At 49.0% G+C, this 27,078-nt stretch overlaps 1 protein-coding gene and 1 long non-coding RNA gene across 3 annotated transcripts; one reads left to right on the top strand and one right to left on the bottom strand.

Moving 5' to 3' along the window:
• Positions 1-503: 503 nt before the first annotated feature.
• EFNA1 (ephrin A1) lies at positions 504-13,254 on the bottom strand. 2 transcript variants are annotated; one of them, XM_083416845.1, is made up of 5 exons: positions 12,937-13,196; positions 4,744-5,039; positions 3,789-3,854; positions 2,920-2,970; positions 504-1,670 (listed from the first exon to the last, which is right to left on the bottom strand). In XM_083416845.1, the coding sequence occupies exons 1-5, from the start codon at positions 13,041-13,043 to the stop codon at positions 1,555-1,557; spliced, it is 636 nt and encodes a 211-aa protein (XP_083272971.1). In that variant the 5' UTR covers positions 13,044-13,196; the 3' UTR covers positions 504-1,554. The 2 variants fall into 2 exon arrangements, with proteins under 2 accessions (XP_083272971.1, XP_083272970.1); XM_083416844.1 differs by lacking the exon at positions 2,920-2,970 and having other exon boundaries at positions 12,937-13,254.
• LOC310666280 lies at positions 1,592-12,074 on the top strand. The gene is made up of 3 exons (XR_014505844.1): positions 1,592-1,696; positions 6,009-8,477; positions 8,540-12,074. It is a non-coding gene; the product is annotated as an uncharacterized lncRNA (long non-coding RNA).
• Positions 13,255-27,078: the final 13,824 nt, after the last annotated feature.

Raw genomic sequence — 27,078 nt, 5'->3', positions numbered from 1 at the left:
CAGACCTTGTGGGGGGCCAGATTATATTCTGGAGGGGGGAAAATGAACGAATTCCTATGCCCCACAAATAACCCAGAGATGCATTTTAAATGAAAGCACACATTCTACTCATGTAAAAACACGCCGATTCCTGGACCATCCACGGGCCAGATTGAGAAGGCGACTGGGCCGGGTCTGGCCCCCGAGCCTTAGTTTGCCTACCCATGACTTAGGCACTGCCGTGGACAAACCATGACACCCTGAACACCTGAGAGTAGTAGATATACCAAGAGGATCTGTAGGGGGGAAAAGTGTCTCCAAAATATTCAAGGCCCAAACGGAGTCTCTGCCACTCAGACTGCAAATAGCCCATTTGCCACAAAAAACAGCCAATTCCACCACCAGGCCCCACCGCTCAATATTCAAATCACCTCCCATTCCCGGGCTCTGCCCCTACACCAGAGGTGACCTCCAAGTTCATACGGATCAGCACCGCAGCGGAGCACAAACACCGATGTAGCATGTTTCTTCTGGAGTTATTTATTCAGTATAAAAATAGATATATATATATTTTACAGAGGTAAAAAGCTCTACAACATTATCTCCCCTTCCCCTCCGCACACAGAAATATATATTTTTTGCAGTCTGTTCATTTCTCTGTCCTTGTGATTGAATATCACCGTGTGCCAAACAGGGGCATTGCCCTTTGCTGTCCTCAACAGGTCTGCGTACACAAGACACAAAATGTCCGCCATCCTGCCAGATTTGAAAATGGAACCTCCCTGGGCAGAGGCAGTATACCAGAAGCTGATGGTGGCCATGGTTAAGCAGCACGGGGAGGACTGGTAGTGCTTCCTGGAGATAAATGGCTGACCACTGCCAGAAGCAGGGTGCTGGACCAGGTGAACCCCTCAGTCTGATCTATCACATTCTCAACACGACTGGTCTCCAGTTTGATCCTTTCAGGTACAAGGCAGCGGTCTTCTGAACTCTGGGCGCAGGCAGGGGGAAGAGTCGTCGTCGTCAAAGCGGGGCACAAAAAACAGGGGATTCCTCCCCCCTCCAAAAATTCCAGGGCCTGCCTGTTTGATAGTCACATAATTTCTTTTTTGCACTGTACATAGTCCCAAGGTAACTGTGTGTTTCCAGTTTCATGGTGTGCCCAAAAGTCCATAAGCACCACCAACGGGGCGCGATACAAGGTGGCATTCCTGCCCGCAGGAAACTCAGCGCCACAACCTTTGTGGCCGGATCCATCCAAGCCTTGTTTGCCGCCAGGGAGCCAAAGAGAGTCCCCATCTGGTCCATGTCTGTCTGCTGGAGGCATATATCTGTCCACAAGACCCCTCACCAGTCCCAGACCCCACCAGCCACATCCCTCGTAGGGCTGCCGGCGATTTGATCCCGGCGCTCAGCCTGCGAAAACCGACTGGTGCACCACCGCATCACACGGAGGCATTGCGGGCGCATGGAGACTCGCATCCCCCACACCACACTGTGTTGCGGGGGGGTGGCGGCAACAGAACAGGCGCTGCCCCCTTTGCTGATGGCTTCAAGCTGGGGAACTGGGTGCCATCAGGGCCCCTGCGGCATCAGCAGCGGCAGCAGGAGGAGGACGAAGGTGAAGGGGCTGCAGAGACGGGGGGCCGAATTGTGCCCCACGCTGCGAAGCATCGTTGCATCAGGGTCGTCTGCCGGGGGAAAGAGAGACAAGCAGGTGAGAAAAGGGTCTGGTAAGCGGCAAAGTTGGGCACATAGGACGAGAATAATATGTGGCATGATGAGAGGCAGGACTATGAGGTGGGAAATGCTTTGGAATTCAGACCGTGGGAAGTCAAAAAAATTAAGATTACAATTTGGAAGTCCAAGATTACAAGTGGACATTTTTATTTTAGTTTTTTATTTTTATTGGATTTTATATGTTAATTGGATGTTCTTATTGGAATAATAACAATAACAATAACAATAATAATAATAATAATAATAATAATAATAATAATAATTTATTTATACCCCACCCATCTGGCTGAGTTTCCCCAGCCACTCTGGGCGGCTTCCAATCAAGTGTTAAAAACAATACAGCATTGGAAAATTGGAAAATTAATAAACACTTAATAATAATAATAATAATAATAATAATAAGTGGCACGCAAAATTCAACCCAAATTCAAATCCTCTCCTCCTGAACCACTTCCTAAACCCACTCACTTCCGTCCTTTTGGAGGTCTGACGCCCTCCGTTTTCCCTCCTTGAGTCTCCTTCCTCACCACCATTTCTGCCAGCTCCTTTCTCTTCCCCGCCATACCCACACCACCATACGTTTAAAGCACTACGACGGCACTTTAAAAAGTCGCGGTTTCAATGTATTCTGGGAAATCTTATTTGCTGAGGGAGCTGAGAGCTAATATGAGACACCCCTACCCTGATATCAGAACTACAGTTCCCAAGGAAGAGGAACTGATTGTTAAACCACTCTGGGAATTGTAGCTCCGGGAGGGGAATGGGGCTGTCTCAGCACCTATAACAAACTACATCTCCCATAAGGCTTTGAGGGGAACCCACGACTGTTTATAAAGTGGTACCGTAATGGTATAAATGTGTGTTGGGGTGTGTGGCCTCATTGTCACTGCCCCTGTTGCCTGGGCCTGAGTGCGAGGGGGGTGGAAAAGCATGTTGATTATTAATGTTTAATAGGATATTGTATTTTAATATTCCGTTGGAAGCCGCCCAGAGTGGCTGGAAGAAACACAACCAGATGGGCGGGGTATAAATAATAAATTTATTATTATTATTATTATTATTTGGCAAGAGTGAGGAAGGAGGAGACACAGGTCCAGAGGGGTCTCTTGTCAATGGGTCCCCTGCAAATGGCTGATTGTGCCGCCCCTCTTTGCAGCACCTCCACACCCCTACAGAACAAACTCTCTGCCATGGACCTACCTGACTGAGGTCTCCCCTTCAGGGTGGGGCTGCGGCTGGGGGGCATCCGACCTAAAAGCGAACGGAGACACACAGTGAAGGCCGGACCCCCAGAACACAGCCAACCCAAATACTGAGCCCATCATTCTCAACCCCAGCTTAAATCTCAGCCTGCAGCCCCTGTTCTCTTGATGCGGGGCAATACCACTGGGGCAATACTATATGCAACTAGGGGGCAATACCCCTTGCAAGGAGAGCAGGCTTCCTCAACCTCAGCCCTTCAGGTGTTTCTGGCCTACAACTCCCATGATCCCTAGCTAGCAGGACCAGCGGTCAGGGATGATGGGAATTGTAGTCTCATAACATCTGGAGGGCGGAAGTTGACGAGGCCTGGTGGAGAGGATACAGGCAAACAGTTTTGAATACTGACGTGTGTCAGGTATTATTACTAGGCTCAAGAGCAGTCACATAAAAAAGTGGGGGCTGAGATTAGACCAGAGTATTAGCTTCAGGTAGGAAGAGAATATGAACCTTTTCCTCTATCTCACATACGGTTATCCCAATTTATATCGCTCCCCACCAAACTGCCAAGTATCTCACCTTATGGAATAGGACGTGGAGGGGAGGCAGGGACTCATATCAGATCTGTCTTATTTCTCCAAGGCAGCCTTCCCCCAAACTGGTGCCCACCCCCCCCCCCCGATTTCGCTGTCATCGCTGCCCACTGGCCATGCTGGCTAGGGCTGATAGGCACCAGGTTGCAAAAGGCTGTTGCAGAACTTGGCAGGTAGCATTTGCGGGGAGGGGGGGAGTTTGATCAGGACGATGGCATGGGTTTAACTAGAGACAGACAGGCAGGCAGGCAGGCAGACAGACACTAGAAAACTCACCATTCTTTCCAGCCACTATGACTTTCAATTTAAGGCAAGATTCTCCGTGGTGATGGATAGGTTTTGCTAATAGGGAGGAATTGAGAAAGAGATTTTTATTGGCGAGAGTTTAAACAGCCAGGTGGTTTTGTGTAGGTATTGGGGGACATCTAGTCTATATGAATCTGAGACCTGGTAACTTGACACGGACTAGAGAAGCTTTTGTTAATTTTTATTTACTGGTGCATTTATTTTGGGTGGGTGGGTGGAGGCTAAAATTATACAACACATAACTTATCTTCAATTCTTCAATTAAACTACACCCCACCACAGATCACCCCAAATCAGCTCCTCTTTCATTTGTTACCCTCTGCCCAAATTAATTCATCAACAAATCCTGTTCCTATCAAGTTTGATCAGCCCCATTAACCGCCCCCAAATTTCCTATAGAGAAGTTATTTTAGTTTAGTTCAATCCGCAAAATTTATATCCTACTCAATAATCCTGATCTATTTCGCTCAAATTCATTACCCGGCCCAAAACAAGAGATCTGGGGGCCCTCAACTCACAAACCCGACCCAATTCCCTGCACTGCTGAAAAATTCAGCCTTGGCCTCTGGCTGAGATGGATTTAAAAGAGGGTTAAACGCCCCCTAACACAAACCTTCCTACCCCAGTGGATGTTCTTAACCAAAACCACAAATGTTAGGAAAAACCCGTGACAGATCTCTCCTATAGGTTGGCCCTTAAAGTCCTATAACCAGGGCCTGTTAGAAATAAAAACCACCGTGTAGCCCTCTCGTTCCCAGCCTCCTTTTCCCCCATCTGTAAAATGGGCTTAAATAAGTGACCCTCCACCGTCTCAGAATGACACAAGTTAAGAAATCTTAGGAGCGCAAAACGGAAAAATAAATGACAGCTGGTAAGGGTGTGTGTGGGTGTGTGTGTGTGTGGTTTCTCTGCCACAGACACTTACAGATATAATAGTATTCGTGGCCCTCCCGGAACTCTTTGCCCAGCGTGAAGGGAGTGTAGCGCTGGAATTTTTCCGAAAACCGCTCAGGGCCGTGCAGGGCATCGGGCTTGTTGCACTCCCACCGGATCTGCTCCTTCGAGCGCGGTTTACAGGTCTCGTACTCCTCCTGCTCCACCAGGTATAGGGTGTAGCGTTCCATCGAGTGAGGAGCCACGCTGCTGTCCTCATAGTGCGGGCAGATGATGTCCAGGTAGTCGTTCAGCCGCACCTGGACGGCATAGCTATCCCACTGAAACCTGTATCAGGAGCAGGGAACGACAGCAACATTAGTGCTTGCAATATAACGCCTGCATAAACTTTCTCTAACAAATCCTTATGAACAACCCTATAAAGTAGGCACCTTCAGACAAGGTTGGTGGCGGTGGAACAGGCAGACACAATTTTGAAGCCAATGCCGTTTCGTCTCCATCCTCCAATAAAGTTAACGTTGCGAGAAACGTCTAGGAAATTCTTACAGACTATCTCCTAACCCCTTTGTAGAAGGCTTGGGCGGGGGGGAGAGCAGACCCCGTTTGGAAATCGATACCATTTCAATTGCCCCAGCACCCCCATGAAATAAAAGTGTCACATACTGTTCCATCGCCTCCCCGCTAATAAAATAAAAGTTACAAGAAATCCTCACAAAACAGCCTTGCAAGATAGGAATCCCTTCGTACCTACCCCCCCAAATACAGTAGTTTCAACATCCCAGGCTGGAAAAGTAAAATTTACAAGAATATGGCTATGACAAGGAACCAGCCAATTCTATTCAGATGAAAAGGGGGGAGAAAATGCACTTTAAAAAAATGGAAACCCATTGATTCAGTCGCTAACAAAGTAGCGCATGCTTTTCTATGGATTCTGTATATTTCTTGCATACGCTGCTCAAAGGGAGCTTTTGTTGAGCTCTTCCTGTATATCTTTGAGGTGGATTTTTAAAGAATAGAATAAAAACAATGCATACAAACAACTTCCTCATAGTGGGAGACTGCTGAAACACCCCTCCCTCCGGTAATTATTTGGGGCTGGCTCTTAACCTAAATCATTGCCACTTTACCTAAGTGTTATTATTTTCTTAAGTTGACCAAATGCATTTAAATAAACCTTTATGCAACTCTCTCTTATAGCTGCAAGGCAGATGCTCCCCTACCCCAGCCCAAAAGAAAGAACAAACTTCAGCCTGGCCATTTGCTAAAAAATAAAATAAAATCCACTTTTTTTTACAGCGTTTATGAGCCTTGGAACTGCTGCACACATGTTAATCCGGCTGACATCTTTACAACAGCCCCAAGGTAAATCAGTTACATTATACCCATATTGCAGATGGGGGTGGGAGAAACACTGAGGCCAAAGGCTAATCAAGCGAGCCCATCACAGAGGGGAGATTTGAACGGGGGAGTCTGAATGTCACAACTTAGGTTGCAAACCTGCATGTGCTTAGTGTTTTTATTTTATTTTTTAAAAAACAGGTTTTTATTAAGGATTTTGTGATACAAAACAAAGAAAGAAAAGTTGCGAGTAAGACCCACTGAAGTCAGCAGGCTTACTTGTAAATTATCTGGAGATAATCTCCAGTGGCATAACCAGGTAGGATGGGGAATTTCTCCCTGCCTGAAATCTGGAAGAACTGCTGCCAGCCCGTGTGGACAATATTGAGCTAGGCGAGTGGTAGAAGGCAGCTTCCTCCATGGGCAAGTTTGCGGCGCGAAAGCTCAAGAAAGATTCCAGTCCTCACAGTTCAAAATAGTTTAAATGGGAACGCAGAAAGCTCCCTCATACAGAGTCAGAAAACTGACCCATCTAGCTCAGTGCTGTCCACACTGACTGGCAGCAGTTCGCCAGCATTGGAGACAGGTGATACTCCCAGCCCTACCTGGAGATGCCATTGGGGATTGAACCCAGGATCGAAAGCAAATGCTCTACCCACTGAGCACACGACACAAGAGCATCGCTTCCCCCTTTCAGGGCTGGCCCTGGAAGTTTGCTGGGCTAGCCCACATTCCCAGCAGAGAGCCAAGGTGTTTATTAAAGCCTCGCCAAGCCAGCTGTGGAAAGAGGGACTCCGCCCTGAGTCACAGAAGCTTTGGAAACCGAAAGACTCCTCAGGAGAACGAACCCACAAACCGGTTTGGCCGCCCGAGGCAGGTGGCAGGAGGCAGCAACGAAGGATCCACCTTATCTTGGCCTCAGGTGCAGAGATAGCAGCAGGGTCTGGGTTGGGGGGGGGGTCGCCCACCCACCCTCCGTCTGTCTCCTCGCCCCAGGGCACCACCCAGAAGTCCTGACCCCCTGGAAGATCCCGAAGCAGCTGGCTGATCCTTGTCAAAACAGTGAAATCAAATGCAACAAGAAGGACCAGTGGCCCTTCTGAGCCAAATCCATTTATTTCAGGACCTTTATGCACCGCTGGGTTGCCACAAGCCCTCAAATCAGCCGGCAAGACAACAACAGAAGTATCCTCTTTAAAAAAAGGCAAGTGTTTTTAGACACTCCCAAAAAATAACAACATCAGCTATAAGCGAAAACCAGATTAACAACACACGGCGGTTTCTACATGTCTGGATAAGCTTGACGAAACAAAAACAAAAAAAAATCGCTTTTAGCAAGCGCCCCAAAGGGTACAGGGAAGGCGCCTGCCTGATGTCACAAGGCAGCGGGTGCCAATCCTGACAGGTCCAGGGTGATGCTCTGCAGGGGCACACCAGATGCTTATGGGGAGCCTGCAAGCAGACCCTGAGCACCACAGGAGTTCTCCCCTCCTGCGGTTTCTAACAACTGGGATTCAAAAAGGCTGCTTGCTGCAATGGGGGTAGCTGGCAGAAGACGAGTTTAGATGGGGCTGGCGCCCCCAAATTCATGATCCAAGGGATGGCAAAGTGTAAAACTGAGTGATGCACTCAGGGACAACTGGTGCCTGATGACATCAGGTCCGGTGGGGGTGGTTTTCGAAGGGTTTTTGCTTTTTTCTGTTTTTGGCAGGAGGGGGTTTATTGGCATGCAAAGGCTGGGCATTTAATTCTACACAGCGAAGATCTGGCTAAGGTGATCGTTATCATTTCGCTTTTCTTAGTTGTTGTCCCTTTTGCACCAGTGACCCAAAGCCACTTGCCGGGATAGCATAGCACTGATGTGTTGTAGTCAATTGCTTTTTACTTAAAAGGTAGGTGTGCTGAAATTAAGTTAGTCCAGGTCGTGAATGGGTCTGCTCTGAATAAAAGTGGAGTACAACACGGAATGAGAAACTGTAGATCGGGGTGGTGAACGCAGTGTTACAAACTCAGGTATATAAGCTAAGCGCCATATGGCACCTTAAACCCTGGTTACCAGTGGCCACAATGGAATGTCTATCCACCAGGGGGTTGGACTAGATGCCCCATGGTGTCTCTTCCAAAGCTACGATTCTGTGATCTCAACTGCAGCGCTTGGCTGTCACTTGCTCTTACAGCAATTTGCTTGTCCCAGTATGCAAGAAGGAGAAACACACAGGGGAAATGATACTAACTATGCAGAAGTTTCTAAACTGTGGTCACCAAACCTGGCGCCCAGAAATCTCCACGTAGTCGTGATTGGACCCGCACCAGTAGCAAACACACCTGGCTAGTTTCGAACACTGGTCCTCCAGATATTTCAGGCTACAGATCTCATCATCCCTGACCACTGGGCATGCTGGCTACTTGGGGCCGAGCAGGGCTGGCGTTCAACAGCTTTCAGACTCCATAATCTGCAGCTAGCATGGGCTAGCGGCTGCTCCAGAGAGTGATGAAGTTGACCGTGAAAGGCAAAGCCATGGTAAGTCCAATAGTTCTTTAAGGAGTCACAGCTGGGGAGGCTGTCCCCCCCCCCCAAGATATTCAACTCCAATTTCCATTGCTCCCAGCCTGGGAACTGTAGTTTAAGGGTGCTGGGAACTGTAGCTCCACGAGGGCTAAGATCATTTTGGAAAGGTGCTTTGAAAGTATGGCATGGATGCGATCACTGCTGTTTCTGACAACCAACAGGCCAACACAAAGCGATTAAGGCTGCCCTTCCTGGAAGGAAACTGCCCAGACACAGCAGCCTCAGGGTTTTCCACCCTGCCAGAGGTGGCCACATCTGGGCCCTGCAATCTCCTCTGCCTGGACTCTCACCCGCCACAGCAACTGCCTCCTCCCTGCAGGGGCAGGAGCTGTACACAAAACACACACACACACACCCGCCCCTCCAGCCAGGTTGGCATCGGACTTGGCCATCTCTTAAGCCTCCGTGCCAAAAAGACGGTTTCGCCTCCAGCGTCCTGGGCGGAAAAAACACACGTTAAAATATATATCTTAACAACATGTTGGTTTTTTAAAAAAGGAGAAAGATTTCCTGCCCCGCGTGCCCTTGGCGCCTTCCCTTGGGCTCTCGCCAGCGCCGGGCGGGAAGGAAGAGGCCCACGGCTAGTAAGGAAGGGGGGAGATGGACCCTGGGAAAGGAAGGAGCGGCTGGCCAGCTGCGGCTTTGCTCTCTTCCAACTTTCTCCAAGCTGATTCAGCCTTGCTGGCCAAGGCCCACCACCTGCTGCCTGCACCGCTTGAGAACTTTGCCCTCTTGGCAATGCCAGCCGGCGGGTTTAAGGCACCAGTGAAAGGCAGAGAAGAGGCCAGTAATATCTGCAGGGGGCAGACAGGCGCAACTCTGAAATCACCACCCGATTCATCTTCTGCAATGAAGTAAAGCTCTGCAGATCATCCTCAAGGCGCCTTTGCCAACTTGGCACTCGCCAGAGGCCAACTCACAGCCAGCCAGCATGTCCAATGGTCAGTGGCAATGGGAGGTTTTTTTGAACCCTGGAAGCTCCTTGTTATTGAGTTGGATCCTTGCTGCACCTAGCCCTTCCCCTAAAAATACACTAAGATTCTAGTCCTCATGGTTCTGACTCCAATAGGAACACAGAACCCCGGATCTTCCCCATGCAACGAAGATGCTCTACCTGAGCTATAGTTGTAGTCCAGGGACATATATTTTTTCTAAATCAATCCCCAAAGGATCTCACCACAGGCACGCCTCTCCCCAGGGCTTACAAAGCTGAAGAGTCCTAGCATCTCTTTTCAGTGCCAAGCTGGGAACATCTAGTTACAAACAGACGAAAGGAACCTCTGTGCATTTGCAAAGACCAATTCCCGCACCACTTATGCTACTGCAGAGAATCTGCTATGCGATGGGAATCATTCCCCACCCCCCAGTTTACCCCTACAATGACCCTGTGAGGTAGGCTAAGAGTCTGCGACTGACTCCAGCAAGCTTCCTGAGTGGGGATTTGAACCCTGATCTCCCAGGTCCTAGCCTGACACTCTAACCCAGGCCTCCTCAACTTCCGCCCTCCAGATGTTTTGAGACTACAATTCCCATCATCCCTGACCACTGGTCCTGCTAGCTAGGGATCATGGGAGTTGTAGGCCAAAAACATCTGGGGGGGCTGAGGCTGCCTGCTCCAACCACTGCACCACACTGCCTTCCTAGAGTAGTTCTGCTATGGGTCAGCTCTACAAATTAAGCAGGTAGATAAATACTGTATGGGGAAAGCCAAATGTCACTTAGAGAAGGATCTGAAATATTTCCCTTGAAGCCTGAATTTGTTTTATTCTGCATTTTTTTAATCTGATGTTTTAATGTGTTGTAAACCACTCAGATTTTTTTCTTTAGGACATAAAGCAGTATAGAAATTAATAATACTAATAATAATAATAATGAATTTCATTGCAAAATAAAAATGCTGCCTAGACTTTCCGTTCTGGCGACCGCAACCGAGGTTTAAGGTGCCATTTGGTAATCAGATTATATATCTGAATTTTGAACACTGATGCAGAGCTCTGCTGGATCACAGGGCCCAACCAGATGCCTCTTCCAGGAATCCCCAAAGCAAGACCTGAGCTCAACCGAAAATCTCCCCATATGCGATTCCCAGCAGATAGCCTTAACAAACTTGCCCAAATCTCTTTTAAAGTCCAGCATTCTGCTTTCAGAAGTGGCTAACCCAACACCTCTGCTGTGTGTTCCCCAAGCAGGGCAACAGCCCTGCCTCCCTGCTGGCTGCCCCCACCTCCTTGCCAGCAACTGTTATTCAGAGGTACACTGCCCCTAGGCGTGGAGGGTTTACTTCTCCAATCACTCAGCCTATTACAAAGACTCAGTGCCAGCATTTACAAAAGCTCTGATTAAAGCAAGATCAGACCCACCCAAGGCAATAGCAAAGAGCTGACCTGACCCGAGGCCAGGGGGACCTGTGAATCTCACAAGCTAGCTGCCATGGGGGGGGGGGGAAGGCCACCTGGAAAGGGCCAGCCAGATCCCTGGCCTTGAGGTTTGCACAACAGGACACAGATGTCTGTGCTTCTCACACACAGGCTGAATGAACAAAGGCACCAGAGCTCGCTCTCCCTCCCTCCCCTCCCCTTACCTTCCAGCATAAAAACAATGGCTTAATGCTATTAACTCTTCAGTCCCCGGGAACTGACTGGAAACCCTTTGCCCACCCATCTCTGGGCCTTTTAACAAATGGGGAAAACCGTGCCACCATTCAACAGGTGAGCCCTCCCAGAGATGCCAGGGGGCGCACCTGTTGGATTTCAGCCCAAGCCCCCACAGCTCTTATTAAAAAACAGACAAACCGCAACAACACCTTCTCCCTCCTTTCCTAATGCATCTCCTTATGAGTATTTTGAGGGGGGCAGCTCCCTCAAAAAACGATGGGCGTTGCCATTCAAATGGTGAGCCGAGTCATGTGATCGATTATGTGGGATGAGGCTTACTCTCCCGCCCCCTCCCCATATTTTATTCAAGTTGGCACCCCTGGCTGTGGGCCACTTTTAATGCCCCACCCCACCCTCCAATTCCCAGCACGCAAACAAAAGCCCGATGTCTCCTACAGGTGCCATCAGAAGTACAGATCTGTAAGCTCCTTGGGGCAGAGAACCTGTCTTTTTCCTTTTCGGTCCTTTGCGAGTCATACATAAATTACAGCCGGCGTGACATAACTCATTAAAAACCACGAGCTCCTCAAAAATGATATAAACCGGACTCGGGAACCCCAAGGGGCAAAGGCGGCGTCCCTCTCCCCACCTCGGCAAGCAAAGGGTCCTTTCCGTCCGCACTGCCCTATCTTTCCCAGCAAAGACCTGATTCATGCCTCTGTCACGGTGCCTAGGTACGGGCTGGGTGCCAAGCGCAGGCCTACCGTGTGGATGTTTACGAATTCCAGCTTTTATGCCCAACCAGCTCCTCCTCCTTCCAAAGGTCCAGGAACCCACCCCCATTTTGCAAAGCTAAACCTGCCTCCTCCAAAGAAAGAGGCAACCTGAAACATGAGGCTTGGGGGCTGGCAAGGGAAATCTGTGCCAGGCTGCCAGAGGTGGGCTGCCCTGGGTGGCCCTCGCCCAAAATGCAGGCGCAGGAACAGAAGAAGAGTTTGCTAAGGCAAAGAGGCGGAGTGGGGGGGGGGGAACAAGGGAGAAAAGAAAGGGAAAAACTTTCATTTGCAGAGCCTTCACGCCAGATTTAAAGGGCCAGCTGCCCCTTTTCCCTTAACAGGGGCAACGACCGAGGCTGGAAGGTAGGAGAGTGCCCAAAACCACCAAGGGGATGGAAGCAGAGTCCTATTTCCCTCCAACTAATCTCCACCCCTCAGAATCTCCACGGCCCTTCCCCAGATATATTCCAACTTCTAGGGAAAACGACCCCTCCATGGCTAACTTCTAACCGAAGGGGGTTTCTAGGCGAAACTCCTTCTTTCCCTGAACGTCCGCGCCCTACTTCAAGAAACCTCTGCCCGCCCCCTCTGCAAAAAAGACACGCACACCTATTCAATACACGGCAGATTTTTTCAACAACGGGGCGATCATTGGCCAAGGCTGGCCGCGCTCCCCGCCTGCAAGGCGCCTCCAGTGGAACACCCCCTGAAACCGGACCCCTAAGCGTCCCCTGGGTGCCTGGTTAGAAGGCGGGGGTCTCCAAATGCCACCCCTCCAACACAACCCCATATCACAGGGTGGGGCGGGAGTGACGCCAAAATAAAGGGTCATCCCTTTTATACACGCGCAAAAAGTAAATTCTGGCTGGGCATTGGTGACGATGATAACTCTCCAGCCCCGGGTTACGAGGGCTTGGTTCTCCCCTCCACGCTCCCCCAAAACTCACTTGGGGTTGGTGCTGTTCCAAAAGACGGTGTGCCGCTCTCCGGACGCCACGCACAGCCCGCACCAGAGGCCCACCAGCGGGGCCCACAGCAAAAGCAGCAGCTCCATTGGAGAGGACGCCTGGGGTTCTCTCGTAAAAGAGTAGAAAACCAAAAGTGTGCTTGATGCGCCTTTACGCACAGCCGCGGCACAGTGGCGCCTGATCGACGGCGCGGACAAGCGCTCTCTCCAAACTGCTCCGCCCTCGCCTCGCGATCTCGCTCTCTCTACAAGCTGGGCAGCTTGCCCAGAGCCGAGCTTTATACACCAGGGAGGATCCCGCCCCGGGTTGGGCTGGGTGGGGCTGGTTAGGACGGGGAGGGAAGGCGGAGTAAGAGCAACACTTCGCTGCGGAGACTTTTGCGCGCAGAGAGAGAGAGAGAGAGATAAACAGGGAAAGAGCGCGGGAGAGACCCGCTCGGAGTCAGCCTCTCACACACCCCACCGCTAACAACAACAGCCGCTGCCACGCCCTGGGTCCTTGCACGTGGGTCAGAAAGCAAAACACAACAGCAAAGCTGTCTGTTTTTTCTTGGCGCCATCTGCGCTACAGTTTTTAAAAGGCATGATGCCGCTTTTAAAACAGTCTAGTTCCCCCCTTCGAAAGTCCTGGGAACTGTAGTCTGCTGAGGGGGCCAAGAGGAGCTCAGAACTACAGGTCCCAGAGTTCCCCGTGAAGCGGGCTTGGTTGTTAAACTACTCTGAGAATTGTAGTTCTGTGACAACACAGTTCTCCTAACAACTCTTAGTACCCCTTCACCACCTGCAGCTCCCATAATTCTTTTGGGGAAGCCATGACAGTTGGAAGTGCTAGCATAGTGATTTAAATGCCCAGCTTTGCATCCTTCTTGAGTGTTTCTGGCTGGGATGTGCCTTGAACCCAGATCAAACATCTCTTGCTTCCCTGGGTGAGTCTCTGTATGTAGAAACTAGCGTAATGTAGAAACGTTTTACAGTATTTGCATTTGTGGCTCCACCCACTTTATACTCTGGCGCCGCCCACCACTGTGCCCCTGGAAGGCTGCCCAGGAAGGAATATGGGCCTTGGGCTGAAAATGATTCCCCAGAACAAGGGTCATAGCTTGTATAACGCAACTTCCCCACAGTGATGGGGATCCCACGGCCCTCAAATGTTGTTGGACTCCACTTCCCATCATCCATGACTGTTGGGCCAGTGCTGGCTGGGGCTGATGGGAGTTGGAGTCCAGCAACCTCTGGAGGGCACAGGCTCCCCATTCCTGCTTTACACCAGGGTTTCCCAAACTCAGGTCTCCAGCTGTTTTCAGACAACAATTCCCACCATCTCTGCCCACTGGTCTTGATAGCTAGGGATGATGGGAGTTGTAGTCAGCTGGAGACCCAAGTTTGGGGAACACTGCTTTACAGTGTCATAGGGGAATTCAGTACGTGATCGCTGAATGGTTAGGACAGGGAAGGGGCAACCTGTGCCTCTCCAGATGTAATGTTGAACTCCAGCTCCCATCATCCCTGACCATTGGCTGTGCTGCCAGGGGCTGATGGGAGTTGGAGTCCAGCAATATCTAGAGGGCTCCCCAGACTCCCTTATCCCTATGCTCAGATCAGTCCTTTGTTCAGAACCATGAGCACAGGAATCTTTAAAAAGAGATTCCTGGAAAAGATTCAGAAGAGGGTAATCCAAAGTGATCAAGGCAATGGAAAAACTCCCTTACGAGGAAAGGTTGCAACATTTGGGGCTTATGGAGTTCCGCAAAATGATGAGTAAGATGTGGACGTGATTGAGGAATAGAAGATCATGCACAGCGTGGCTGGTGGGAGTTGTAGTGCAAAAAATTTGGACTACGTATTTTGGGCAAGGCTGTTCCAGTAAGTACGTTTTAGAATTGCAGCACCAGCCACTATTTATCTACTTTGGGCTTTTAATCTTTCATGAATGATTGCATTAAATAATTATTTTATTAGACAATGGTTGTATTTCAGCTTTGTGCTTTATTGCTGCGGACCTATTTGGACAGAAAGCAAAATATTGATATTTTTTAATAAAGGGAAATAAGTAAATATAGCAGCAGTGATAAATCAAACACATGCAATCTTAGAAAATGACACACAGCAAGACAACATAGTCCTTCATACGGCTGGGCAGCTGTTCACAGTTTTACATTTCTATTTTTTAAAAACATTTTTATTGGTACCCATCAAAAGATATACAAAATTTTATACTCAAGGCAAAGTGTCTTTTTATAATGTACAAGGATAAAAGAAATAGTTTTAAAGTCTAATGTTCCTGTTGTGAACCTCCTTGAGACCTCCATGAATAGGGCAGTGTATGTTGAATACATAATAATAATAAATAATAATCTAAAAAGAAACAGGAACAAAGCTTTACATTATTACACACAAAAGCACTCATCTCTTGTTCTTGTGCAGGAATGGAAGAACAGCCAATACACACCTTTTTAAAGGTGAAAATAACAAACGCAAGAGACTTGCACCTACTACCATCAACAGCAAATGAAATTCTCTAAAACGAAAAGGAAAATCGAAGAGGGCAGTAGGGCAGTGCATGCACATAAACACACTGCCCCACACTGGCCTCTTGGCACATGGAAGAAACTTAGGGGTCGCGCCAGAGAAGCAGGGCACGGAGTCAGGCGTAGCTTTTGCGGCTGCCTCCTTAAACACAAGCAAGCTTGTAAACTCGAGGGACCCAGACACTCATGTGCTCGAAGGGAACGGCAGCAGGAGGTGAGTGGGCAAGCCCAGGCTCGCACTATGCCTACATGCGGCCTCCCATGTGCCACAACAACTTGTTGCACAAGGGCTGATCCAAGCAGTCACACCAGAAAACATGACACGGCAACACCAGCGCCGTCCGACAGGCCCTTTTTTGACCCAGAACAGTTAGGTCCCAGGGAACTCACACCATACATTTAAAGTGCGGTGATACCGCTTTAAACAGTCAAGGCTTCCTCCAAAGAATTCTGGGAGCTGTAGTTTTTGACGGATGCTGAGAGTTGTTAGGGAAGTTTTAAACGGTTGATGTTTTATTGCGCTTTTAATGTTTTGTTGGGAGCCGCCCAGGGCAAAAATCAGTCAGATGGGCGGCACATAAATAATAAAATTGTTGTTGTTGGGATACCTCCCTCTTCCCCTCACAGAGCCAAGATTTCCACAGTGGTTCAACAATCAGTTCCCTCTTCCCAGGGAACTCTGAAAACTAGCTCCGTGAGAGGAAGAGAGGAGGGTATCCTAGGGTCAGTTAAACTAGGGAATCCGCTTCCACTTGGACGGCTTTAAAAGTGGGTTAGACCAGGGGTCAGCAACCTAAGGCCCATGGGCCAGAAGTGGCCCATGGAGGCAGTTTAACTGGTCCATGAGCTGCTCTTGAACCGAGCCGCCCGCTTGGTGAGTCCCCGCGCACTGCGCTAAACCAGCGCAGCTTGGCGTGGGGACTCTCTTCAGCGGCTCCGGAAATTGCTTCTGCGCATGCCCAGATGCCAGAAATTGCGTTTGGCATGTCTGTGGCACCGGAAATTGCTTCTGCGCATGCCCAGACACCGAACATCGCTTCTGCACAGGCACAATTTTCAGCATCTGGGCATGCGCAGAAGTGATTCCGGCGCTGTGGACATGTGCAGATGAGATTTCTGGCTTCGCGCTGTGCTGGTCCGGCCCACGGGGGATCTCCGCGGGAGTGATCCGGCCCATGCCCAGTAAGCCTTGCCGACCCCTGGGTTAGACAAATCCACAGAGGAGAAGGCTGTTCTCCCTCAGGGAGCTACATTTTCCAGAGCTCCCTGGGTAGAGGAATAAAACCACTCTGGGAATTGTAGCACTGTGAGGGGAATGAGGGCAGTGAGGTCCCTAGCAACCCTCAGTGCTCTGAGGATCGATTGTTAAACCACTCTGAAGGTTGTGACTCTGTGAGAGGAATAGCGGGGTCTCCTAGCAATGCTCTGCACAAACTACAGCTCCCATAATCCTTTTGGGGGGTGCCGTGACTGTTTAAAGCGGTATCATAGCACTTTAAATGTAGGCTGTGGATGTGGCCAAAGAGGCACTCACACTGAATAATCCCACAAGGACGTCCTTGCAGCTCTGTCCTTTTTAGCTCAGTGGGGGGATTCAGTTTGGGCCCCTTTGGCTTTAAGTCATAGGGCACAGTTGGGGAATCTGTGGCCCTCCAGGTGTTGCTGGACTACAATGCCCATGAGCCCTGTCCATTGGCTGTTCTGCTGACTGGAGCTGATGGGAGTTGGAGTCTATCAGCATGGGGGGTGGGTGGCTCTATAGATGTTGTCGGACTCCTGCTTCCATCATCCCCAGCCAGCGTGGCTAGTTGTCATGGATGATGGGAGTTGTAGTTCCGCTCCGGAAGGCACCATGCCAGCTAGCTCTAACCTCAATTAAGTTCTTAGATTTGGTGCTTCCGTGCTTGAGGTGGTTGCCTTAAATTTCACAGTGACCTGTGTGTTTTCCTCCAAGCTTGACTCCCCCAAACAAAACCCTTCAAAGCTGGGGTCAAAATCCTTATGTTTCTGTTTCCCAATTTTGAACGGGAATTATGAGTTTCCAGCGCTCTCATCTCCTTTCATCTCCTTCCCCTTAATCCGAGAACAAATAACCCATGTGAACAGGGCAAGATCAGACCTTGGTCTGAACGTATGGGGAGCCGGTAACTAATCTGAGCAGCCCAATAATAAGCCAGCCCCCCCATCAATAGAGCATAAGGCCTGCCCAGTAAACACAGCAGTTCTGGACTGGCATCACTTGGAAAAACAAACCGCCAACCCAGCAAAGCAAATTTATCACAGTTCAAGGCTGTGGCATTGATCATATATATATATATATATATATCACTAAACAGTGTCAGAAATAGAAAATAAAATTAAAGCAAAAATATAATACAAAGCCAGTAACATAGTAGTATAAAAGCATATGAAAATAGGAATTCATATGTGTCTGTGTGTTTATATATGCATATACATATGAATGTGTGTATAAATGTACACAATATATGTATATGCATTTATAGATAATATCTGTATTTCAAAAAGTTCTTCTTGTTAATATTTTATTGAAAGGATTTCAGTTATACAAAATAAAGTGACGAAAGGAAAGGAAAGATTAAAAAGTGAAAAAACACATAAAGAAAGAAAGACATAAATATAACCAGTTACATTTCCATAAATTGTTATATAGATATATAAATAATATTATTGTCCGGATGGATATGATTATTAAAAACCTACTATATTCTGAATAATCTCGTCCCAAATGTCAAGGTATTTGTCAAAACAATGCCTGTGCTTATATGTCGCGAGTGTCGTCATGCCGTCAATCCATTGATTAAAGGGGATCCTATTCTTCCAGTTCATCCAGGGTTTCCCAGACTTGGGCCTCCAGCTGTTTTTTTTTGGACTACAACTCCCACCATCCCTGAGCACTGGCCTTGCTAGCTAGGGATGATGGGAGTTGTAGTCTAAAAAAACACAGCTGGAGACCCAAGTTTGGGAAACACTGCCGGTCCGTTGCCTGTTTGCATGTGGGCACCTCTCAAGACATGGCAACCAAATTTTGTGCGAAGGTTTCCTGAGACCGAGCTTGTTCTTTCTTGCTTGGCTGGACGCCATTTTGAATCAAGATGGCGGCTGGACCCTTCCAAACCTATGCTGAAAAGAACCGCTGTTTGGAAAAACTGCTCTTATTTTTTGGGTGTTTTTTTTGTAGAATTCCCAAGCCTACAAGGATGCTGATATATGTATATGTGTGTGCATGTATAAGACACGAGTTTAAGTGATATATTGGGGAAGAAGCTGCTAAATTTTGCGGCCAACTCAAGGCAGCCCCACCAGCCATCAGCCAAGATAGGCTGCAGCTGAGTCAGGGTGGAAGGGCAGCTGGACTGAGTCAGCAAATCTGATGGGCTCTGAAGGCAGAGGAGATGGCAGGGGAGAAGGAGGAGACGGAAGCTGCTTCTAGAAAGAGGTAGGAAAAATGCTGTGGAGCGCTGGGTAGGTTCAGGGCCAGATTTAGGTCTGATGAGGCCCTGAGCTACTGAAGGTAATGGGGCCCTTTCTATGTCCAGCTGTCCTTTGTCAACAACAAATTGTCACTGTTTTTTGTGTTGACTATATGCTATATGGTAATTTATGGACCTAATAGGTATCTAAAGCCATTTGCACATAACAAAATATGTATTTTATCAAAGTAATTGTTGAACGGAAATGCAGTTAAGAAGAAGCATATTAATAGTGAAATAATTATTAAGCTCTAACTCATGGGTAGGCAAACTAAGACCTGGGGGTCGGATCCGGCCCAATCGCCTTCTAAATCTGACCTGTGGATGGTCCAGGAATCGGCATGTTTTTACATTAGAATGTGTGCTTTTATTTAAAATGCATCTCTGGGTTATTTGTGGGGCACAGGAATTCGTTCATTTATTTTTTTTCCAAAATATAATCCGGCCCCCCACAAGGTCTGAGGGACAGTGGACCGGCCCCTGCTGAAAAAGTTTGCTGACCCCTGCTCCAGCTTAACATGATTGGAGACCCGTTACTTACATCATAGGAGCCTACACAACACAAAACACTGTTGCTGTATATAGGTTTTATTTTATGTTTTTAATTTTATATTTTGGAAATGTACGTCCAGTTTTTTCCCCCTTTACATTTTTTTTTGGGGGGCCCCCAAGAGAGTGGGGCCCTAAGCTATAGTTTGTTTAGCTTATAGTAAATCTGGCACTGGGTAGGTTTGCTTACTCTCCACCCCTCCCTCAAATGCTAAGCAGGGCTTCTCAAGTCTGACAAGAAGACAAAGGAGAGCAGATAATGGCCCAACTTCTGAGGGGGCTTGGACCTCGAGATTGTGACATCCCTAATAGCCTGTTATCTGGATAAGCAAAGGTGTTTCGATGAGATAGGAGCCGCATGATCAGAGGGCTCCAACTGCCCTGTTTCTTAACTGGACAGTTTGTGTTGCTCTTAATTATTGCCATTGCTCTGTGGACAAGCAAACAAGCAGAATTTGAACCGGGCACCGTAACTGGGGTTTGAACTGTATCACGGCTGCTTCAGCAAAAGTGCTGTGCAGTGCACGCTGCTGGCCTAGAGAGCCCTCTAGTGCCCACTTGGGGTAAGTTTGGCCTAGAGTGGTATGTGTGTCCTTCTGCCTGGCTCCCCACCTCTTGACAACAGTGGCTGTGTGTTAATTGACAACACCAGCACAGCATTGACGTAGCTCATGTCCCTGAACTACAATTTCCATCATCCCTGACGTCCGGAGGGCACTGTGTTGGCTGTCTCTGGCAAAGCACCATTCATGAACTCGCACCTTCATTCAGGAGAGTACCAGTTTCCTCAGGCCTCCTGTTTTTAATTAGCAACCCATGACATATTTTGGAAAGGTGTTTGCTAGTGGTGCATTCAGACACCTTTTAAGATTGGCACAATGGCTCCTGAGATCATCTATTTCTGGGTACGACTGGATGCCATTTTGAATCAAGATGGAGGACAGAAATGTTTGAATCCGCACTGATTTTAACCACAATTTCGCACAATGGCTCCTGAGATCAACAAGTGGGTTTTTGTTTACGTTTTGATACAATCGGATGCTATTCGAATCAAGATGGCTGACTGAGCCTCTGAAACCTGCACTGATTTTAGCTGCTGTTTTCAAAACTTTACTGGGTTTATTGTTGTTGTTCCTTAAAATTCCCAAGCCGTTCCAGGTACAAGGCTGCCATTCTGCAATACAGTGGTACCTCGGGTTAAGTACTTAATTTGTTCCGGGGGTCCATACTTAACCTGAAACTGTTCTTAACCTGAAGCACCACTTTAGCTAATGGGGCCTCCTGCTGCTGCCGCGCCACTGGAGCACGATTTCTGTTCTCATCCTGAAGCAAAGTTCTTAACCTGAAGCACTATTTCTGGGTTAGCGGAGTCTGTAACCTGAAGCGTCTGTAACCTGAAGCGTATGTAACCTGAGGTACCACTGTAATTCACTTCTTCCAGAATGTGCTAACGTTTGCTGGACTCTCATGCTTATTCTGTTGAGTCAGGGCAAAGTTTTATCCTGAGCGCGCCATTTTGGTCGACTTGATCTGATAGTTCAGTTGTAACTTGGGGAAAGTCAATGTTTTCGAGTAATTCCCTCCATACAACAAAAGCTGGAACAGCTCCCTGGCAGTAGAAACATAACCCCTCACAGAGAAAGGTTTGCTGTGCTAGCTTTCTGCTTGCTGGGAGTTCGCTTTGTTTTGCTTTGTTGTTTTAAGGACATAGAGGAGCACTCTAAGTTATTCCGAGCCGAACAATCCATCCCGGACTGTACCACTCCGTTCCGCTGCCTGTGTCGATAGGACCAATAAGTAAGAGCCTCCGGCGGATTCCCCAGAGCACCTAAACATGGCCGTCCGTCAAGCTCTCCTTACCGGCACGGCGGCGCTTGTCGGTCCCGAACGCCGATCCATTCTCGTTTAAACAGCTGCTGGAGAGAGCGAGAGGCAGAGAAAGCGATAACTCCTTGACGTGTCTGCAAAACAACTTTCCTCTTGTTTATCGCATAATGATGCATTGATTGCGGGTAATGTTCCATGCCCAACACGGAGCAGGCAGCGCGCGAGTGAGCGAGAGGGAGGTAGCAGGAGCTGGCGGCAATCCTGACATGCCAGACAGCAGGCCGCAGTAAGCCGATTCCCCCTTGGCGACACGCTGGAGAGGAGGCTACCTTCACAAACCTCCCTCTCCTCCTGCCCTTGCAAGTTTCGAACCGCCACAGGGAGCAGCGGCCAGAGCACATGCTTGGCGTCTCAGGTGGTAGGACTGAGGAAAGAGGACAGGTCCTGGGTTCGAGGGCCTTCCCGGCAAAGTAAGCTCTGGGAGGGTCCTCCGCTACGGTCTTGAGAAGAGCTCCGATCGATCAGGCCAGAGGCCTGTCTGGTATTAGCATCTGTTCCCACAATGGCCAACACACTAGGAGCCTGCAAGCAGGACCTGAAACTCCCCCTGCTTGCAGTTCCCAGCCACTGGCTTCCAGAAGCACATTGCTGCCTCCAAACAGGGGCGTTAGAAATCTAGCCATCGTTGTGGCTATGAGCCCTTAATCTAGTCCAGCATCTTTGCCGGGGGAGGACGTGGGGAAGGCTTCCTTGTGAGCTGGAGGCAGCAATGCTACATCAAGCAGGAACATCTTATGAACATAAGAACATTGAAGATGGAGCAAGCTTCTTTTTTTTCTCCTGCTCTGGAGGGCAGGACTTGAACCCGTGGCTTCAAGTCGCGAGAAAAGAGATTCCGGCTAAACATCGGGAAGAGCTTTCCGACAGCAAGAGCTGTTCAGTGGGAACGGTCTCCCTTGGGAGGTGACAGACTCTCCTTCCTTGGAGGTTATTAAGCCGAGGTTGGATGGCCATCTGTCACGGATGCCTTAGCTGAGACTCCTGCATTGCAGCGGGCTGGACTAGATGAAACATGGGGTCCCTTCCAACTCTACCGTTCTGTGATTCTACGACAGTGGAGGGAGGACATAGCCATTGTTGCTAGTAGCCATTAGCAGCCTGATCCTCAGTGGATTTCAGTGGCGTAGCGTGGGTTGTCAGCACCCGGGGCAAGGCAAGTAATTTGCGCCCCCTAACCCGTGGATTTGCACCCCCCAACCCTAACCCCCAGATGTTGCGCCCAGTGTGGCCGGCCCCCCCTGCACCCCCCACGCTACGCCACTGGTGGATTTGTTTAGTACAGTGGTACCTCGGGTTAAGAACTTAATTCGTTCCAGAGGTCTGTTCTTAACCTGAAACTGTTCTTAACCTGAAGCACCACTTTAGCTAATGGGGCCTCCCGCTGCCACTGCACCACAGCTGTGCAATTTCTGTTCTCATCCTGAAGCAAAGCTCTTAACCCGAGGTACTATTTCTGGATTAGCGGTGTCTGTAACCTGAAGTGTCTGTAACCTGAAGTGTCTGTAACCCGAGGTACCACTGTAGTCCTTTTTCTATTTCCATGCCTTATAGGCACAAACCTTTCCAGACTGTGCAAATCCCAAGCACGTGGTGACACTCCTTTCGCTTACTTCCTTCTCTCGTCCAGAAACACACCAGCTCCATCCGGTAGGCCGTGGGTAGGCAAACTTAAGGCCTGGGGGCTGGATCCGGCCCAATCGCCTTCTAAATCCTTCCTGTGGATGGTCCAGGAATCAGTGTGTTTTTACATGAGTAGAATGTGTCCTTTTATTTAAAATGCATCTCTGGGTTATTTGTGGGGCCTGCCTGGTGTTTTTACATGAGTAGAACGTATGCTTCTATTTAAAATGCATCTCTGGGTTATTTGTGGGGCATAGGAATTCGTTCATTTTTTATTTTATTTTTCAAAATATAAACCGCCCCCCCCCCACATGGTCTGAGGGACAGTGGACCAGCCCCCTGCTGAAAAAGTTTGCTGACCCCTGCGCTAGGCATTACAGTCCCAGTTTTGAAAGCAAACAAATGTTTTCTCTTTCTGGTTCCACCTTCCTGAACCCAGGCATGTCAACGCCCCCCTTCCCGCTGGACCCCGCAGCCTCCCCCGCCTCCCTCGAGCTGCCAAAAGGCATTCGTGCAACCTCTCTAGAGTTTTCTTCACACAGTGACCTTCTATAAAAGCAAACAGATAACAAGAGTTTATGGCCGGGGTTTTCACTCCCAAGGCTTTTTCCGCACGTCCCGCATGTAAGAAGAAGAAAACACGTAAGGCGGAAGGGGATCACTTTATTCCGGCTAAGTTCCCAGAAATTAAGAGACATAGTTTCCCCCTTTGCAGGGCAGAAAGGATTTAACCAGTAGGTCATAATCTGGGGGGGGGGGGGCGTGGAGGAGGGTAGCCTTGGAAACCCCCTTCTGTCTCCCCCCCAACCCCTAGAACACCAGGGATCTGCTGAAGCCAGGGCTCACTTGTGTTCTCTGTCCAGGGGCAGGTGAGGGAATCATAGTGCCATGGAGCATGCACAGAGTGCTCCCTTGCCAATAAAAACATAGATGTTCTGCCGGGGGGGGGGGACTATTTCCCCCATGTCTATGGGCAGCCAGTGTGGCTTTCTTCAGTCCCAGTACCTCTTGCTTTTATGCCCCCTCGCCTGTCTGTTGCACCAGGTTCAAGGTTTCCGCGCTCAGGACCAAAGTTTGACATCAAGTCCTCTTTCCCCATCTTAAGGGTGTCCAATAAAAGAGATCCAAACTGAGTTTCGATTGGTTAGCTGATGAAATATACTGACTCTCCAACTCTCGCCATTCCTGACCATTGGCCAAGCTGGCTGAGGCTGATGGGAGTTGCGGTGTCCAGCCACATTTGCCCTTTGCTGGACTAAAAAAAAGAAATGAGGGGCGGGGAGAATTATTTCATTAGACTTTGGTGTGTGGCAGCAGGTGCCATCTTGGGAGAGGCATTCCTCTTTAAAAAGGGCAGAATCAGCTGCAAAATTTGTGGTTCAAGGAACAAGGCCACTGACTGCTGGAGCCACACGCTGGGGTGACCCACATATATCACATCGAAAGCTACCTTTTGAGTAGGACCCAGGGATCCATGACAAATAGCTGAAAGATGCCATTGGAGCTGCTCAGTGGTCACTAAGTAATGTGCCCATTTTACACATGAGGAATGCTGAGGCTGAGAGATGCACAGCCCCCGTTTTTAACCCGTAAAAGGCAGCAGTCTTTTCTGTCTGTCTATCAGGTCTCCAACTATTTGTCTCCCAGGCCTAGAACAGCCTCTCTTTGCTCACAGTGCTTCCACGAAGGTGCTTTCTGCAGACGAATTGGGATCTGACCGTGTCTGATCTCTCCTGCTTCCCAGCGCTTGTAAACCAAGCAAGATTTAGCACTTTAAAATGCATACAGTTTTAAAGTACTTCTTCCGGTATTGGGAAAGGCGTAATAGGATTGGATCTTGTTGCTGGAGTGAGAAAAATGATTTATGGAGAGGTTTGGATCGATGGAGGGTCAGTTGATGAAAATAAGCTGGGCTCCTGTAATTTTTCTCTCCTCCTGTTAACACCTGTGCTTGGCTTCTTTGCGTATCACACAGCAAACTCAAATGCTAATTTGGAGAAGTGGAGGAAGGGCAATAGGAAGGGCATAGCCAGTAGTCAGGGATGATGGGAGTTGTAGTTCTGCAACATCTGGAGGGCAACAGAGCCCCCACTCATCTCCTACACCCATCATGTCCTAACCAATCAGGGATCACATATTAAATGCATGGAAAGCAGGCATGGGGGAGTTGGGGGCCCTTCCAGATATTCCTAGACGTCCACCTCCCATCAGCCCCAGCCAGCATAGCCAATGGCAGGGGATGATGGGAGTCGTTGCTCAGCAATGGTCAGAGGCCTGCAAGTGTCTCACTCCTGTCCTAGACCAACCATGTCCCAACCAAACAGGGATCACATATTAAACACGCCTACAGAGGTGTAAAGCAGGGATGAGGAGCACATGGCTCTCGTGATACTGCTGGGCTCCTACTTCCCACCAGCCCTACTCAGGCAGTGTGGCCAATGGCCAGGGATGATGGGAGTTGTAGTTCATCTGTGGCTTGAAGGTCCGGGCAGGTTCCCCCATCTCTGTGCGAAGACCACAGCAGGCCGGCACACACATACCCAAGAGAACAAGGGAGCAGTGCCAGCTTGGAGGCAGAGCAAGGGTGAGGCGAGACTTTACTCTATCGTAGCATTGTCAACACAGTCACCAGGGGAGGAGTGAGATTTCTGCGTACGTGCACCTGCCCAGAGCAAGTACACAAATAGCCAAGGAGTAGTAAGGAGCATGTTTGCGTTGAGCTTGTAGTCGCAAGGGCAAGAATCTCGTGATCAACTTACTTTATAGCTCACAGGGAGTGAGGGCAGTGCCCGGGTGAGTTGGCGGGCACAGGGGTTGTCACGCGGGCAGGTGGCTGGGCAAAGGGCACAGCAGCCCAACAAGAGCCCTGGCATGAAGCCAGGGTGCTTTGCAATTGGGTTCGAGTAGCTCTCGGGCTCGGAACTTGGGCAAGAGCACCGCTGAGCATGTACAGAGGGTCTCTCCCTTCTCTTGGGGAGAACACAGCCTCCCAATTTCCCAGAGTCTGAAAGGGGCTCCTGAGTCCCACTGAACAAACCAGCCTGGGCTCACCTTAATGACTCTCCCCGAATCTCTCCACAATCAATTGCCTGGTCCTGGCTGGAGGTGGAAGGACCTGTCCATTTCAGGTTTTTTCAGATTTTCCCATTTTAAAGTTAGCTTTTCATGTTTCTGCAGAAATTAGTGGGTTAAGAAAAAACCCTTATAAAAACTTGTCAGTGTTTTAATGTGAATTCCTCCTGATAAGGTACATATGTGGTCACGGGTTTGAGTCCCGCACTGGGTGAAAGATTCCTGCTTCCAGAGTTGGATTAATTACCCTCATGGTCCCTTCCAACTCGACAAATCTAGGATTCTATTATTTCTATGCGTAGATGCAGTTTTGAATTGGGTACCCATTTTTTTTGCAAGCGGTCTTCCGTAATATAATTCAGTCCTGATGTATTATTTTCACAAATAGATTCCTTTTATGTACAATTTCCCCTAATACGATGCATTTTTTGTGTGGGGGGGTGGGAAATGTCGGTTGGAAACCTGTGTCACAAAATCTGGAGAAGTGTGAATCCCGATCGATGCCCGAATTCCGCTTTGCATATTGTTTTGGGAGGTCTGGATTTGGTAGCGTTGCCTTTCATCAAATTAGGTAATTGTAGATGTGGAAGAGACCCCAAGGGTCATCTAGTCCAACCCCAGGCTGCGGTGCGGGAATACAGCTTCCACTTTCCCTTAAATGCAGGCCAAACCGATTCACTCCCTGATCCCTTTCCCTAATGACCATTTTTTTTGCCCAGGATGGAGACTCTCTGGGGCAGAGACTCTGTCTGCATCACCTTACACCTTAATGTTCTCCCCTTCGCAAAAGAAAGGACTCTTTGCAGCTGAACCCTAGTTAAAAGCAGTCCTTTGATGCCTCTCACATCCACTCCTGCATGCGGCTGAAAGCAGCCGCACCCACAGACACAGACGCAGCCAAGTTGGCGGGCACAGACTTTGCCCCATGCCAAGGCCAGGGATTTCCCCCTCTTTTCCAGGTGGGGGATTCTGGGG

Source organism: Podarcis tiliguerta (assembly GCF_965153285.1).
Source record: "Podarcis tiliguerta genome assembly, chromosome: 16".
NCBI lineage: Eukaryota > Metazoa > Chordata > Lepidosauria > Squamata > Lacertidae > Podarcis > Podarcis tiliguerta.
Note: the sequence above shows the minus strand (reverse complement) of the source record. Positions and strands in the feature narration are given on the sequence as shown.

What these genes read in the sequence shown, in the direction of transcription:
- EFNA1 (XM_083416845.1), bottom strand. Translation starts at nt 13,043, where the DNA reads ATGGAGCTGCTGCTTTTGCTGTGGGCCCCGCTGGTGGGCCTCTGGTGC. An exon ending in CCACGAATACTATTATATCT is followed by an intron (nt 3,855 to 4,743) that starts GTAAGTGTCTGT and finishes CCTCCCTATTAG; the next exon opens with CAAAACCTATCCATCACCAC. An exon ending in GAAGGGGAGACCTCAGTCAG is followed by an intron (nt 1,671 to 2,919) that starts GTAGGTCCATGG and finishes TTCCCCCGGCAG; the next exon opens with ACGACCCTGATGCAACGATG.